Genomic DNA, 18261 nt, shown 5'->3' with positions numbered 1-18261 from the left:
CGTCTGGGATTGCGGCATTGAGTAAAGTCAAGGAATCTGTAGTAATACAATTATCTGACTACAATGCTTGCCAAAAGCTTCTAAAATCAGTTCAGAAAGATGATACTATGTTGCAGTCTATGATGATATGAACCCAATCTGCATGAAGGGCTTCAATGTATCTCCAGCATTTTGTTTTTTTTCCGATTTATATATAACAGCAATTTTGTGATGTGTTAGAAAAACTCTGTGTAAAACTTTCCATGTTTAAATCTTCCAGTATACAGAGTACATTGATTTTCCTGCAGATTTTAAGGATAGTTTCTTATTTTCATAGAAAATTCTTCTTTATTTATTTTTGTCGAGTAATTCCAGTGTGAAATTTCAGGGTGAATGAATTCATTTCTAATAATCTTATATATGATTGACAAGTATAACTTACCTTTAGATGGATTATTATTTATATTAGAAAAGAAGTCTAGAATTTTTGGAATAGTTTTAGCGTGTATGTCTATGTCCTCTTATGCTTCCTGTTGGAAATCAATACACAAAAGTATCCTAATAGATAATAACAAATCTATAATAGAAACTTATACAGATTTGGACAACAATACCTTTTTGGGTTTTAAAAAAACTATATATTAAATGAAAAACATAAGTTTACTCTCTGCCCTTTCATTAATCAAGTTCTGTTAATATTCAAAATATTTATGAGTTTGAATTATCTAATCACAGATCTACTAATACTATTATTTCCTGTAGCTTTCGCAAATGTTATATCTTTTAATACAATGACAAAGTTTGACTTAAAGAATAGCAATTAATTTACTGGCATCAATTTCTGAATGGGAGTAAAATACACTCAGCTGATTATCTGATTGCAAAATACAGTCTGGAAAGTAGTAGTTGGTTAGATATACAAACATGTAAGGAATATATTCAAGACAAAATTAAAATGCATCTCTCTTTCTAAAGATGGTAATGGTGTTCTGAAGGGATTTTTCAGATTTCCTGAAATCATCTATTTTTTCTGAACTCAAAAACTAAATTTGTGGAGGCTTTGTACCATTTGCAGACCATATTCTTTGAATTTTGCAAACATGTTGCCAAAGTTATGTAGCACTTTTCTTTGATAGCTTCATTAACACTAAAATGGTGGCGCATATGCAGTATTGAAAGTGACATGCTGATTGTTACTAACCTTCATATTATTGGTCATAAGGCATTTACTGCTGCCAGTGTGAAGTTCTGTAAGCTGTTTGATGAGGTTGTTCTTGATGGCAAGGTCAACAATTTAAATGTATCTGTCTTAAGAAGGTTTCATTATTCAAATGAAAGAGAAAACTCCACTTTTTCTATTGTCCGATCTTAACTTTAATTTGCAAATGGCAGCAAAGTGACATACTGTCCTTCGTTCTAGTTATTCAACAGCATGTAAGTGTTTCATAGCATAAAATAACTGTTTTTTTCTTGTTACAACAGCAGTAAATGAGAGAGTGATACCATTGCATGCTTTTACCCAGAAAGAAGTCGAAACAGTCTAAATTTCTGCCACATTTGTTTTCCTGTTGCATTCAGTGGAATACATAACAAATCATAATCAAAACAGTTTAGTGATAGCAGTAGCTGCAGATTTGAGTATCTTTTAAGTAGCCTAATGTTATCTACATGCAGATTTATGTCTTGAGACTCTTGAGTTTAATGGACATATCCTTGTCACCATTAGTCAATTTCCAAACTGTTTAGAAAGTTTGTTGAAATAATGTATCCCATGGTATAAACTGTTTCATGGTGGAAAAGCTTATATATTTCATTGATCTTTGGAGGTACAGTATGCTATATGTTGTGTTGTGCTACTGGCAGGGTCACCAGTGGAAGACTGGCCTGATTTAACTAAGTGCTGTCTAAATTTTATTATTAGCAGTGGTTTATATGACGGAAATTGTTGGGATCAAAGTGGACTTGAAGAGCAAGGAAGGCTGCAAGATGGAAATCTCTAAAACCCACCTTGCCATTAGGTTGCATGTTTTCAGCTTGTTAACCTTTTCAAGGCTTCTAGTGTAAATTATCTACGTAATATAAATTTATAAAGCAAGAACAGAATGAAGTTTTTATCCTGTTTAAGTACCTTCACCCAGTGAATACTAAAAACTATTATATTATGTACAGGTCCTTTGCCGTTGGATTTTGAGCGTGAAGAAGAATTATAGGAAACATGTTCTGTATCACAACTGGAGGCATGCATTCAACACTGCTCAGTGCATGTTTGCAATCCTAAAAACAGGAAAAATGCAGGTATTGTAAATATGAAGTTTGTATACTTGACTTGCCTTTGATAATTGGTTTTGGTGTTGGAAATGTGCAGTAAATAACCATATTCTGAAATAAACACCAAATATTTAGAACTTATTTTTAGCATTGTAACTGATTCATATCCAGGGCAGATTGTCCTTCATAGCACTGTAGCAGTATAATTAATTGTATTGCTTGTTAAGTGTTTTTGTTTAACATTTGAGGTAAAGTGAAGGTAATTCCATTCTGTATACAAAAGTTTTCATGTAAAAAAATGTATGCAAAATAGTTTTGTAAGAAAGAAAACATTTATGTGCCAGTTTTAGTATTTTTCCCAAATAGCTGAAAGAAGTTTTGTCTGTTAATTTATGCTATAGGAGTAATGCCTTGGGGGGGGGGGGGGGGTTATGAAGAGATTTCTTCCCAAATTGTCTGATATGGGTAAAACACTCAGGCCACTCCCGAGTAAATCTCAGCCAAAACTTCAGGAATTTATTGCCATTATATATTTCAGTTAAATTACTTTTTCCTTTTTATTTTTTTTTAATCAGTCATGTGACTGATAAGCATGCCCAGTTGTGTGCTGCTTAGCTGTTTCCTAGTTTCACTAGTTTATACTTTGCTTTAATTCACCAACACATTCTGGTGTACATGTATTACAAAGAAAAAAAAACTGTACAAGAAGTAACTTTAAATCTGTGTGAAATCATTTTGAAATAGTTGCTGTACAAATGTATGTTTGTACAGGAGCAATGAGACAGACTGGCTATACCATATAACAGATGAGTTTTTTATTATTTAAGTTGATGTGTATTCATTTTATCTTATGTTTTCAAACATCAAAAACTTGTAAACAAATCAAGCAACACCACAGGAGGTTCACTGTATTCTAATAAGGTTGCTAAAATGGAATTCCATACCTATATCTGTCAGATAAACTGACAATCTGAAACTTTTCAAGCCACGGTTAAAAGAACAGTTACTTGGTGCCTAGCTGTGCTCTTGCACCTCTCCAGGCGAACCTCATAATACCACACAATCTTAGGAATTTTATACTCTGTTCACACCACTTACTCCTGCTGTTTTCCCACTGCCTTATCACTCTTACTCTCTGCTTATTTCCCTTACCATGTACTATGCACTAACATTTCACCATCTCAATTCATAACATTTTTTCTGCCTTTACTCTTTAAAATTTTCTTGTCTTCAAGTCTAAAATCAGATATTTAAAGTAACTTCAAGTAATACTAATGTTTTTCCAGCTAACAGTGATATTTTGTATTTTAAACCTGTAATCAAATTCTCTACTATGTACCTATTTTATTTCCTTTTTCTATGTAACTGTAATAAATAAACAAATTAATTTCTATTTTGCACATTGATTCCCAAAGAGGAATTTGTGGTCTTTTACTATTTACTGGCCTGAGTACAGAGTGTCTTGTGATTACAACTGGCACTGCTCCGGCAAGGGTGTTAACAAGAAAATAATACCAATGCATGAAGATCTAAAACATGATTTTGATTGTTTGAGGGGGTTGTTCTGCATTCCTGTCATGTATAATTGTGATTAAGGTTTGGTAATACTATCAGTAGAAAAAAAGATAATCAATCTCAACATTCTTCATACTATTGAATTTTAGCTGCTTGTGACCAGTTATTGCAGAACTTTGTAGTACAACACAGTTAATTATGAATGATTTTATGTTTTTAAGTTCTTTCTTAAAGCAAATATTTTTGCAACACAGTTTCTGGCAGAGGATACTTACTTGAAAAGCACTGCAGTATGATGCTGACAGAGTGATGTAACAGCAGGGATATATAACAGCCAACATGTTGTTTGTCAACATTCCATTAACATTGTATATACTAATCACAAGAGCAAAAACAAAATATTCATGTTCTGTTTCCACAAGTACCCCCCACACAGTGGGATGTGACACTGGAGATTATGATAAATGGAATCATCTCAAGTTGCTACATTTTGGAAAAAGGAACGCTGTTGTTTCAGCAGCAGCAAAGTTGGAGCCCAAGTATTTGGACATGCTGCATAAGGTATCAGTGTATTCAGCACTAGGCAGAGATGCTTACTGATGTCTCTTAAAATGTTAGTATTACAGTCTTGAGAAGAATGGCTTTGTAAGTGCTGTCAGACAAAAGTACTGACAACAGTTCAGCTGTTTTTCTCTAATGGGCTTGAGTTGTGCAACTCTGTTAACTAAACTGTCATGTTTAGCAAGATGTAGAAGCCAGTGCAAAACATGGTACTTACTGTTCTAAGTGGTCATTTACAATGTTGACAAGTAAGTATATCAATATTTTTATACCATTTTTGTCTTCCTGTAACTCTTGTTAAAAGAAGTACATCTGCACTACTCCCCCCTCCCCGGCAATGTGTATAATTCCTTGCTGGTGGTTGAATGCAGTTGGTAACTCTATGAACTAGATAGAAGATGACGGAATTCTAGGGCCAGTACTAATTCTGTCATGAAAATTATAAGTTGTATTGTCTGCACTGGGTTTACAGTATTACATGATGTAATGAATGCATGGATTTGCCTGTAAATGCAGTTATTTTATAACTACTTAGGTAAGAAATAATATGCTATAAGAGAACTCATTAATACTCTGTAAAAGTACAAATGAGTGATTCTTGTTTGTTCAACATTCTATCATTTGATTCACAAACTGTTCTGACTACAATGAAGTAAGATGGAGAAGTCTGGAATTAGCAATCGTCCTTCTATATCCTACCTTGAAATAACTAAAATGTTACTTTCAGCCACTCCAGTTCTCTGCATCCAGTGCCATATTTTATTTAAAAAAACATTATTTTTCTAGACCTTAAGAGAACACAGTCAGTATTAACTGCCAGATTAACTTATCATAGTTTTCATCCGCGGTGGTGCAGCGGTAGCGTTGTTGCCTCACAGCAAGAGGTTCTCCCGTTCGATTCTCGGCTGGAGTGCGGGGAGTGCCTTCTGTGTGGAGTCTGCATATCCTCCCCGCGGTTGGGTGGGCATTCAAAAGACATGCGTAAATGGGCGTGCCTTCGTTGAAGGTTGAACGTCGAGCTGGCACCTCGGCGTTCATCAATATCTACTGCCAATCATTAGCAGACCGGAGTTCCGCTGTGGCGACCCCTAACCGAGAAAAGCCAAAAGACATCAACAACAGATTTGAGACTTTTTTTTTTTAACAGAGAAAGTCCTGACGAGTTGACAGCACTTGACTGACAGATGTGTTTGAGACAGAAGAAATTAACAATAAACAGTAAATCTGACATCATGGTACAACACAAGATGCAGCTTTATTTCACTCCTTCTGCTAACCCTCTGCAGTAGAGCCCCTTATAATAGACAACTATTTCTTTTTTTAATTTTATTTAGTTTTAAAACAATAAATAAACAAATCAGTTATAAAACAAACTATTTACATAGGTCCACAGCTGATCAATGCATCATCAAAGTTATACATATCAAAAGCAATTAATATTTTTCAAATAAGTCTTTAAGTTTAAGCCAGGATTCAAATGAATGTGTAATATTAGAAGTATGTCTGCATGTCCCCCCCACGGTCAAGTGGCCTCCAAAAGACATGCATGAATGGGCATGCCTTCGCTGAAGGTTGGGGGTCGGGCTGGCAACTTGGCACCATAAAAATCTACTGCCAATCATTAGCGGACCGGAGTTCAGCTCTGGTGACCCCTAACTGGGAAAAGAAAAAGCCAAAAAGACAAACAACATCTTTATAGTATCCAGTTCACTACTGCAAAAACTTTTTACCATACTAATAAATTCAACACTAGAGGGGGTAACTTAAAATCTGATGTTGTTAATCTTCATTCATTCTTGAAGAACGGGACTCGGTTCTGACCCCTCGGAACCAGAGCAGCCATTATACAGCTCACACCAGCCAAAAACACTCTTGTGCTAAGACTCTACCCATAATGCCCCTCTCTCTATTACCTCAGATCTCGTTTTCCGCTCTGATAACAAGACACGTCAGCTGATACTCTCCAGCTAAGTCCTTTAATTTGATCCATATATCTATATATTACCTTAAAACTTGCTCTCTGTATTTTAGAATACTGTATTTTTTCTTTTGTATTATTCAGTGTGCATGTGTGTGTGTGTGTGTGTGTGTGTGTGTGTGTGTGTGTGTGTGTGTGTGTGTGTGTGTGCGTGTGTGTGTGTGTGTGTCTGTGTGCGTGTGTGTGTGTGTGTGTGTGTGTGTGTGTGTGTGTGCATGTATAAATCAGCTCTACCCTTTTTACCTAACTGTATTCTCTATTACCATCATTGGTAATTTTTCCTTTCCCCCTCCCCTTTTACCTCTTTGGTAATCTCTTTCAATAACAATCACTTTCTCCTTCTAATTACCTTTTTAGGTACTTCTCCCTACCATTGTTGGTAGGTTTCCTTCCTGTTCTTTACAAGTGTGAGTGTGTGAGTGATCTCCTCAAAATGGTGGAGAAGCAGAAAGGCACATCTGCTTTAAGCAGTGACAAGATTGTGGAAGAAAGATGCCCATTTCAGATGGGCATCTTTAGTGCATTTATTGCTAAGGTGCACCCCATCTAGAAACTAATTGTAAGACCTGCCAAGGTTTTAGCTCCAGAAGTTTGGCAGGGCACTGGAATAAGTTTATTTTAAAGGTTTTATTAAAATCCTCCTTTGAAGAAGCCCTCTCAAAGCCAGAGTCTTCTAAATTTGAACAGAAAAAGAGAAGTCATTCAGTGTTGAGCTGACCGTCAGCACCAGACTCCAAAAGGTATAAGTCTCTGGTTTCTTCAATCTCTTTGGAACCGAAGAGTAAATCCCCAAAGCTAATTGCCATTTGCACTGACAGTCATGACCCCTCTCAGTACCAATGGTTTCTGCACCGATCATGACAACCTCAGCACCAACAGCCTTGTCAGCACCAACCTTGACAGTCTCAGCACTGAAAATTTCGTCGGCACTGGAACCTTTGACTTCCCACTTGGTTCCAACTTCTCCATCTGCTCCACAGCGTATGGTGTCAAAGCTTGAAGCATTCGTACCTTTCAGAACAAAATACTTCCCTTCTTTTGACCCCTTTTGGGTCAGCTCCCCAGTCCATTTGTGGAGAGGTCAGAGTCTCCCACGGGGATGTCAGTCGGATCAACCAGAAGTATTTCCGAGATAGACATGGTGAGATTAGTGGATCAGCTTTTGGCCACCAGGGTCTTCCTGCAACTGCTCAGACCTCCCTCCATCACAGAGTTGAAGTATTTTGTCCCAGGACTCCTCCTGATCTTCCTCCTCTGACATCCCTTTTAAGTTCAGAGCCCAACACTTCAATTACCCCAGTTCCAGCTGCTATGGTGCTGAAAGAAGCTCCTTCTTCGGTACCTGGATTGGCTCTGATGTCTTTGGCTCCCTTGGAACTAATAGACTCTCTAGGCCATAATTCAGCTGCCGATTTGGAGGGCTGCAGTATGGTACCAACTGTATGTTCGGGGTGTCCTTGGCTGTCGGTACCCTGGCAGTTTTGGACTTTTCCCCAGCTCCTGGTTTGGATGTTGGTCCTTTGGACCGGAGTGTGACCCCGGTTCCCAGGTTGTCTTTCTCAGTTCCAGACTCCCTTCCCTCTTTGGGTGGGCCTTCCTTCCAGATCATGGAGAGAGCCTTAGCCTCAGTGGGCATTCAGCTGGCCCCTTCTACTTCAGAGTATTACATATTTGTACATTCTGGACCGCAGCTGTCACCATCTCTCATGTCGAGAAAGCAGGCACCAAAACAGCAAGATATCCCTGTTCAGGGCCCCTCTTCTTTGGAGTCTTCCTTAGAGATTCCCACTGAGGAATCACCCTGTAAGAAGACTTGCAAGAGGAAGCATCTAGATTCTCCAGAAGAATCTGTCACAGAAGACACAGATTACAGTGAGGGGAGGGTTCCCCCAGTCACCCCTTAAGATGTCTCATTTGGAAACATCCTGTAAATCATAAAAGAGAGTGGTGATTGGAAGTCCACAAGTCCATCTTCAGAGGAATCTGTGTTCTTGCAGGCTTTTGGTGCTTGCCCATCTACTTCCTGAGTGACCCCACCCACTGATGATCTTATTAAGCTTATCTCAAAGCAGGTGTGGAAGGCTCCTGATTCCATAGAGCCAATTCCCCAAAGGCTGAACAAAATCTTATCAGCTCCAAAAACCAGCCACATGGGGAAAGGGTTTGGCAGTAGATGCCATGGTGGTGGCGATGGCCACCAAAAAGGAACTTGCCGAGGAGAGTTCCACTGTCCACCCTCTTAACCGAGAGTCTCAGACGATGGACAGGTTTGGAAAGTGGGTCTTTGTGTCATTGACCTTCACTCTTAGGTCCTTGAATTTCATGGCACACTTTACTAAACTCCAAAGGGATCTGATAAAGGAGCTATCGGATACCCTCACCGGAGCTGTGTCTGACAAGGTGCGGGATAAAGTTGCCTGTCAGCTTGCCACCCTGGAGTGTATATCAAACTCGTCCATGTGACTCATCACTCATGCAGCCAAAGGAGCGACTAGGGCAGTGGGTTCAGGTGTTGCCATAAGGCACCATGCCTGGATGCACTTGTGTGACTTCACGGAACCTTTCAAGTCTTCCTTCGTCAATGCTTCTATTGACAAATCTTCATTGTTGGGATCCAAAGTCAGAGACACACTAACCAGGTGTGAAAAAGATGGAAAGACCCATTCTGTTGTGGACATTCATTTCTCTACTCCTCAGCGATCCTACTCTAGGAATCAGAGGAGTGGAAAATGTGGTTCAAAAAGTCCCAAGGGCCTTTTCAGGACACACATGGTGAATACTCCCCTCAGGGCAGAGGGGAGAGTTCAAGTGGAAGACGCCCTCCCCGTGGCTGAGGAGGTCTGCAGAATCAGGGCGCCAGAGATTCCTTTTCCAGGCAGCCCTACCAGCACTTCTGAATGGAGGCCTGATTGCTTATCTCTGGAAGCAGTCAGAGGAAAATTTTCACTGCACCAGACAGACTGGTTATTGATAACTTTGGATACTTGGATGTAGAGATGTATCACCAGAGGTTACCAAATTCCCTTTACTCTCTTTCCAAAGACCCCAAAAAGAGCCCTCAATGTTCCACCCAATCAGAGGGACCAAGCAGCATTAGAGATTCAAATGCTGCTAGAAAAAAGAGTCATCCAGGAACTCCCACCAGACCAAAGAGAATCCAGATTTTACTCAAGATTCTTTTTAGTGCGAAAAAAGACAGGGGACTGAAGACCAATTTTAGATCTCAGCCTTCTGAACAGTTTCATTCAGCAAACAAAATTCCAGATGGTCATGGTTCAGTCTGTCCTTCCCTTTCTAGAGGAGAATGATTGGATATGCTCTGTAGACCTTAAGGGTGTATATTGCCACATAAAGATGGACAAACACTCCAGAAAATTCCTTTGCTTCTGGCTGGGAGCCAGTCATTTCCAAGTCAAAGTGCTGCCCTTTGGTCTCACCAAAGCTCCCAGGGTGTTCACCAAGAGCATGGCAGTGGTAACAGCTCACTTGATGCTACGTGGATTTCAAATGTTTCCATACCTGGACAACTAGCTCCTCACCGCCCCAACCAGGCGTCCACTGCTTCAAGCCACAGACTTCATATTGAACCTTTTCCATTCTTTGTGAATTACAATCAACAGAGAGAAATCACAGTTGACTCCAGCACAAGACCTAGAATTTATAGGATCATGCCTCAATATGGTTTCTTGTGTAGCCTCTCTTTCTCTACACAGATTACAAAAATTAAGGTCGCAAGTACAACTAATCATTTCCAAAAACAAGGTTCCTGCTCTTCTTGTCCTGCAAGCTCTGGGATCTATGGCAGCGACCATAACTTTAGTACCCCTCACAAGGTATTACATGAAATTGCTTCAATGACTCTTATCGGTGCAATGGTGGATACTGACACAGCCAATGTCTTATCCGATTTTGATAAATTGCTGCAAGAAGGATCTATCCTGGTGGTTGAAGTCAGAGGAAAATCTATGGGGCTGCACCTTTGCTCCTTCTCCCCCACCTCCGTAGTGACCACGGATGCTTCCTAGATTGGGGGGGGGGCTTTATCTGGGAAATATAGTTCAAGGCACTTGGCCCCCGCAAGGGGCCAATTTGCACATTAATGTCCTGGAATTGAGGGTGGTGCTTCTAGTGTTGCAAGTCTTTCGGTCAGTCCTTCCTTCAGAGACAATTGCAATCCAATCAGACAACATGCCAGTAGTCTCGTACATCAACAAACAAGGCGGAACCAAATCCTACTGCCTGTATCGAGAAGCTCTCAAGATATGGCAATGGACTATCACTTTCATCCACTTCTAATACCAATGCATACCCCAGGAAGCTCCAACATAATAGCAGACAAACTGAGCAGATGCATTCTCCTGCCTCACGAGTGGTCTCTCAATCCCAAGGTGGTGGTAAAAATTTTCGTCGCTTGGGCCAGTCTTGCTGCAAGCTTTTTGCTTCCCCAATAAACAACAAATGCAGCAGCTTCTTTGCCCTAATTCCCCTGCAGTGGGAGTCCCCAAGAGATGCACTCCTCCTCAATTGACCCCCGGGCCTTCTTTATGCCTTTCCCCCAATCCCTCTTATTCCCCTTTTCTTGAAGAAAACCCAAAGGTTCAGAAGCAAAATGATCCTCATTGCCCCCTGTTGGCCCTATCAAGTCTAGTTCCCCTTTCTTTGGCCTCACCTGATTCATTGTCCTTGGATTCTGGACCCAATTCCAGACTTCCTGGCTCACTCGCAGGGATTGGTGCATCCCAACCTTCACAATCTCAAGCCGACAGTTTGGTATCTCCAAGACCATTAATTGCTCTGCCTAGCAATTAATGGTATCTCCAATTCCATTAATTTCTAGACAGAGCAAATTACCTTTCCCAGTACAAGAAATGCTTCTGGCTTCTCCTAAACCATCCACCAGGAAACTATATCTTAGCAAATAGAAGAGATTCTCAATCTAGCCTTGTATGAATAATTTACATCACTTTTCAGCCCTGTTGACAAGATCTTGGAATGTCTGGCTTCCCTTTTTGAACTAGGAGCCTCTGTTTCCACCATCATAGTCCAATTACCAGCCATTTCCAATTTCTACAAAGGGTTTGATGATCGTACCTTGATTTTCCATAATTTTTGTAAAACCTTTCTTAAAGGCGCTTTACGTCTAAAGCCCCCATTCAGGGTGTGAAGGGAATGGGGTAAGGTATACCCAGACAGACCTAACCTTTTCAAGCAATGTTTCTTAAGGGTCACTTGAAAAACTAGCTTGAGTTCTCTGGGTGGGAAAATTGTGAAGGCTGCCATCCTTGCTAGATAGAAGTTTGTAAATAATTCTTTGTCATTGTAAATATTAATGTAATCTGCAGGCTTGTTTTACAAATGTAAAGAGAACTGTATGTTATGATTAAACTATATGTTATACTGAGCTTTAAAAATGTAACCACAGTGCACCCTGCTGGAAGAAAGCTGTAAAATAAAGAATTACAACTGTGTTTGATCTCAGTCTCGGAGACAGGATGTCTAGGCTAGCAAATTCTTTCTATTGTTATTAAGACAGAGATAATTGCTAGATTTTACATGTAAAAGTGTCTTGTATTGCTGTGGCCTCCTGGCCAGGTGCAGCTTACAAAGAAATGTAAATTTTGAGTTTCTGTTAGCCTGGGAACTAAAGGAGAAGTGATAAAATGATGTAATGTGAAATGACTCAGCAGTACTGGGTATTATCAGTTTAAGACTTTCTCAGAGAGAAAGATTTCAGCATTTTGGATTTTGTCTGAAGCTGACAACAACTCACCAGCACTTTGCCTTGCAAGTAAAGTTATTTAGAACGTAGTATTTCTCTTAGATATAGATAGGAATTTAGCCAGATTAATCTAGCTGTTTTCTATATTTATGTCAGACTATCCTACAATATTGTTTTAAAGTTCTTGTGATTTCTGAACTCATGATTAGCACTGTGTTGAAGTGACGAGATTTGTCTTGTGTTTTTATTATTTATTATTAAATATTTTTAAACCTTTCAACTGTGGCTCTTTTGTGTAGAGATATTTTAAGCTCTAGAGTACTTGCATATATTTGGTGATACTGTCTAAGCCACACCAATAGTCTTGCTGCTCAGTCGCACTTACTGTTTTGATAACAGCAACATTATACAGCGAAATTGGTCACCCTTTGTAAAGGGCCTTATAGTAGATGATATTAGTGGTTAGTGGCAGTTAGTATTACCTTATAGTCTGGACAGAAAGGGGGCATAGCTGGAGAACCTGTGCCAGCCTTCCCCATTAGTGTCTGTAAATCTATAAATCATATCTTAAGGTGTGTGTGTTTGTCAGCTACTTGGGCAGGAACACGAAGCACTGGTTGGACAGAGAGGGTGATGGAGGTTTTAGCTTGACCACTGGGCTGCGATCTGGACCCTATAGCTGTGCCAGTGGGTTGTCTTATTGGGGATCTGGAGAGAAAGGGAGAATGCAGTCCCCAGACTGACTGTGATCTCTGTGTGCTCTTAAGGGAAATTTTACTGTACTGTGTCTGTACCTGTTATCTCCCCAAAGTGCACGACCCTCACTGGTGCTAGTGGAGAGAATTGAGGCTCCTTGATTATTGGGCCAGTGTACGGGTGTCACACAAGGATCCTACAGCTCCATGGGAATTGGCCTTAGTATTGCAATCCTTAGTCCTTCAGCCCTTTGAGCTTGCAGCTACTTGCGATCTCAAGTTCCTGTCATGGAAAACTCTTTTTCTGCTGGCCATCACTTCTGCCAGGAGAATTTCTGAATTACAGACCTTATGTGTGTAACACCCTTGTATGATTTTTCAAAAGGATAAGGTGCCATTAAGAACCAATCATTCTTTTCTACCTAAAGTGGTCTCAGAATCTAATATTAACCAGACTATAGATTTGTCAGTCTTCTTTCCAAATTTTTCAAATAGAGGTGAATACTGCTTGCATTTGCTAGATGTTCACAGACAGTTATGTTTCTACTTGGACAGAACCAAACCATCTAGAAAATCAGATCAATTACTTGTATCCTTTTCAGGTTTAACTTTGGGTAAACCACTCTCGAAAGTTACCTTATCAAAATGGCTTAGGGATTGTGTTACCTTCATTTACAGTCATAATAACCTCAAGATGCCTGTGCCTGTTAAAGCACATTCCACCAGATCTGTATCCACTTCAGCTGTTTACCACTCCAAGACTTCCATGGAAGAAATATGTGCAGCTGCAAAGTGGGCCACTCCCCATACCTTTATCACTCATTACAAATTGGATATGGCCTCCAGGAGAAGAGCATATTTTGGCTCTATGGTGCTCAGGAATATCTTTCCTTAGGGCCACCCAGGACCTAATGTAGCTGGGGACTCTGTCCCATTCATTAAGAATGAATGAATATTGACAACATCAGATAAAGAAGTTATGTCCTTACCATAATGTTCCATCTATGTTGTCGATCTTCATTCATTCTTGGCATCCCACCCTTCTGTCCCCTCCGAAGGACTTCTGGAGATTTGGAGATTTGTTCTGGGAGGATTTTAGGTTTCTCCTTAGACAGGGCTTCTGTTATCTTTCTATACTTTGGCTGCAAACTTGATCTGAGGTAATAGAGAGAGGGGCATTATGGGTATAGTCTTAGCTCGAGAGTTTTTTTGGCTGGCACAAGCCATATAACAACCAAGCCAGTTCCGAGGGGTCAGAACTAAGTCTCATTTATCAAGAATGAATGAAGATCGACAACACAGATGGAACATTATGGTAAAAACATAACTTCTTTTTTCCAAATTTTAGTAACTACTTTTCTGGCTATAGCAAAAATAGACAAAGGAAGAGGCATTTGGGTTTTTGGAATTATGTCAGGAATCAGAGCATTAAATAAAACTAAAGATGTAGAAATATTACATCTATCTGACCATAGAACTTGACTGAAGTTATTAATTACTTTCCAAAAAGGGGAGATGACTTCACATTAATATACCATCTGCATCTAGTCAGCTGTTATTTCAGAATCACATCTCCAGCATTTAATTATATTTGATTTATACATAACTGTAATTTTGTTAGGAGTGACAAAAGCTCAGCATAAGAATTTCCAAGTGAAAAATTTCCAGTATAATGAAGATGTAGTTGTGTCTGTAGATTTTAATATAATTTTCTTGTATTCTTCATTATTAATTTTTGAGGAGTAGTTCCAATATGAGTTGTCTAAGTATGTGAAACCTAACTTAAGAATTTTATAGATTTGTGACAAATATTATTTATTTTTCATTGCATTATTATTTATATTTATTAAGAATTCCAGTAATTTTGGGGGCAATTTCTTATATAGGTTAAATATTTTATTAATGTCTATGTTCACAAATTCTCTAAATATTTGTAAAATTAACCAATTCTCAGAATCTTGATTGTATTTGGACCTTAAATGTTCACCAGTATATATATCAGTACCATTTAAGAATTGATGCCAATAAATTACTTTGTTGTTTCAGTACTAGTATTTTGTTGAAGTTATGAGTTTCTAAGCAGTCATTTGTATATGCAATTGGAAACATAGAAAATATTGCATCTTTAATAGAATGGTTAGAATATGAACTTTTGGAAAAAGGAAATTATGTTATTTAAATGAAGAATTTTAGAAGAGGGGGCAATTCTATTTATGCAAAAATCTTTTAATAATGAGATAAAGCTATTAGGGACTATTTGTTTATGACAGGTTGTAATATATTTATTATTTACTAATAATCTTTCTTGATGTATTTCTTTCCATTTTGAACCATAAGATGAATTTATCCACAACACTAACACTTTTACAATTGTTGAAGTAGCATACAATTGAATATCAGGGAATCCTGTTCCACCACTATCCCAACCTTTTCTATGTCAGTCAAAGGAAACTCTTGCCCCTGGATTCACGAAGCTCCATCCAAGAATAAGGCTATTCTTACACGGAGTGGTTCATGTCCGTTTAAGATAGCAGTGTGCTTTGCATATGCATGAAGGTGCGCTTCTATCTAATCTAAATGGACACGAACCAGGAGCGAGTGCAGGGGATGTGTATCAGCAGTGCCTGCACATGAAACAAGCTCCCTTTGCTCTGAAAGTGCCATGCAGCACTTTCTGACACAAATGAGTGTCAAATCTATATAATATTAGAGCCTGGCTCCAATATTATATAGTATACGAGTGTCCGCAGACACTGAAATGTAAATAACTATCATTTCAGTGTCTGCAGACACTGAAAAAAAAATAAAAAACACAGACACATATAAGGCACCAGCCTTCAAGTACACACCCCCAAATGTATGCACTCTTGCCCTACATGCATGGAAGCAGTAGGGCAAGAGGAAAGGAATAGAAATTAAAAAAAATGTAATATTTTTTTTTTCATCAAATAAATCCGAAGTTTAAGCGGTGCGCAGCTTGGTTGCTCGGTGCGCTGCTGTGCTTATTCTGGCTGAAATCCTCAAAATGATAGACAAGTGCTACTGTGATAGAAAACACCACCAAGCTGCTGTAGCCTAGTGGTACTGCCATGGGATAGCATGTAGAACATGCTCGGTTTGAAAAGCCCCTCTGCCAAATTATTTACTAAACTTTTAAGGAATTTGAATGATAGATGTCAATATAACTCACGTATAGCACAGTAGGGGTGGGGATATGTAAAATATAAATGTAAAATAAATGTAATGACAAAAATAGATTTAAGCAATGCTTTGCTAGTGTAAGCATCACTTACCGGCTTTCAGCTCTGCTTAGCTGGTCTAAGCATTGCTATGTGGATTTGCGTGGAGCTAAGCATAGTGCAGCATATTAAAATTGGCCAGTCAAGAAAAAGTGCAGGAAATCTGCCCTATTTAAACTGCAGGAATACAGCCATAAACATTTGGGATTGCACACAGCAGGACCAAAATGTCTGGCGTTGATGAAGATATGCACTTCCGAGTGCAATGTTGGGTCATCCAGGAGTCCAGGGTCATGGTTGGGCTCCTAGTTAAAAACTATGATGGCAGGCTGCTGCACGGCTAGTATCAGGACTCACAGTACAAAGCAGAGGCCTGGGATGTGATCTCATCAGTGCCACTGGCATACCCCAGACTGGTTAGCAGGTACATCATCACCATAATGACCTGAAGTGGAGGTGGGGTGCACTCTTGGACCAGTGGATCCAAGAAGCCCAAGCGCAGGATGTCCCATCTGTCTGTAAGTATGCAGTGTTATGTATCTTTAACTTAGTATGGAAAACGTTCAACTTGTGACTGTGCAGGTGTGATTAATGTATGATGTCTCCCCATACAGCTGCTGCAGAGAGGTCCCAAAATGTTGAGTCTCATGCCCATCGACTTGCCCAGCTGCATCAGCAGTATGGTGAGTACAGAATACCCCCTACTATTAGCAGTAAGAAATCAAAATTATAGTAATGGTAGTACTGCCTGTATATATAATTGTGCTGTAAAAGTCAGGAATAAATGCCTGTGTCAGGCTTCCAGTGTTACAATGGAGTATTCCCAGCTGATGAGTAATACAGTTATCAGTAGCAAACAAGGTACAATATGCAGGAGAGGAATAATAGAATATGGATGAGTGTGTCTGAGTGAACTTGCCAAAAGGTGCCATGTCAGGGCTAATGTAAAAGTTAGAAATGAAAAGCATTCCCCATGCAGATCATGCAGGAATAGTAATTGTGGATTTCTGAGTCATACACAGATATGTATGTCAAAACTAATAAAGGTGATACCAAACACTGGTGTGTGTCATCTCACTTGTACCTGATGAATATAAATGTGTATGTCCTGCAGAATGCATTAACTGAGGTGAACTGATATAGCACTGCTTGTCTGCATACTTTAGAATGGGCATGTCAAATAACTGGAAAAGAGCAACAGTACCTATTCCCATCAGAATGTGTTTTACTTGTTTGTCTGCCAGCATTGTCCTGTGCTAACCTTTCCATTTCAGCCATATGTAGCTGTGAATGTGCTGAGATATGTATAAGGCTAACAGGTGCAGACCTAAAACCTACACTGTGTACTCAGGAATCTAAATTGCAGTATGTAGTTTTAAGCAGTCAAATGTGCAATCCAGCTAATGTGCACGTTTCACAAACAGTGACACCAATGTCTGTTGTGTATGCATAATTTGTACTGAAAATGGGAAACAAATAATGCAACATGTCATAATAAAAGTACTGTGCACGAAAATATGTACTAGATAGAAATGTCACAAGCAGCACACAACACCTCCCAAGTAGCTCAGTCTGATAAGGACTAGGCCTGTACTTCAATTTTGCACACACAGCATGGTTTGAATCCAGGGACCGCCACTAACATCTCAGTCTGGTTCTACAGTTGTAAACTGCAATCTGAATAGAAAAATAATGTACTGCAACACATACATTTTCCATACAGGGCACACAGGTAAAGAAGTCTGAATAGAAATACTAGTATGATGTGTATAACTATGAAATGTGTGCAATTGCTGTGTTGATCAGCCCCCAGTCCTACAAATAGATGCAAGCTAGACATCCACACTCTGCGGTCATGCCAGACAAGCCCCGCAAGTGTCACACTGTCACGGATAGTTTCCCCAGTTGTCAAGAAACCTGCACACAGACAATGTCACAGTAGATGTATGTGAAAGGCACAACACACACTCCAGGGCCTGCAACTAATATGTGAATCTGAAATATGTGTAGAAACAGCAATGTAATGTGCAGTCTGTTCTTCTGCACAGGCCCACAGGTAAAGAAACTGGTATAGAAACAGGTCTGATGTGTATAACTAAAATAAGGGTACATTTGCTCTGTTGATATCTACAGCTGTTGGTGTGCTGTAGCAGCCCCATGGCCCAGTTAGAGTGTAAGTGTGGTCAGAATGTAGAGCAGTGAATAGTAGTGTACTGACAAATATACTTGATAGCAGTTGTCAACTTAATCTGTTCCCTTCCCCCACCACTTATCTGATCCAGACATCACACTGAAACCAACATGGGT

The 18261-nt window shown here is 39.4% G+C and overlaps 1 protein-coding gene across 2 annotated transcripts in view; it reads left to right on the top strand.

Annotated features, from left to right (window-relative positions):
* PDE5A (phosphodiesterase 5A) overlaps positions 1-18261 on the top strand; it is a 2047822-nt gene that overhangs the window by 1585845 nt on the left and 443716 nt on the right. For both annotated transcript variants that reach the window (XM_044061541.1, XM_044061540.1), the window contains exon 13: positions 2149-2274. In XM_044061541.1, the coding sequence (XP_043917476.1) occupies positions 2149-2274 (126 nt within the window). The remainder of the gene's footprint in view (positions 1-2148; positions 2275-18261) is intronic.

This window comes from Protopterus annectens, chromosome 2.part0 (assembly GCF_019279795.1).
Source record: "Protopterus annectens isolate FY-2018-M chromosome 2.part0, PAN1.0, whole genome shotgun sequence".
Taxonomy (NCBI): Eukaryota; Metazoa; Chordata; order Ceratodontiformes; family Protopteridae; genus Protopterus; species Protopterus annectens.
The sequence above is the reverse complement of the archived record's forward strand: the minus strand, read 5'-3'. Positions and strand labels throughout refer to the sequence as shown.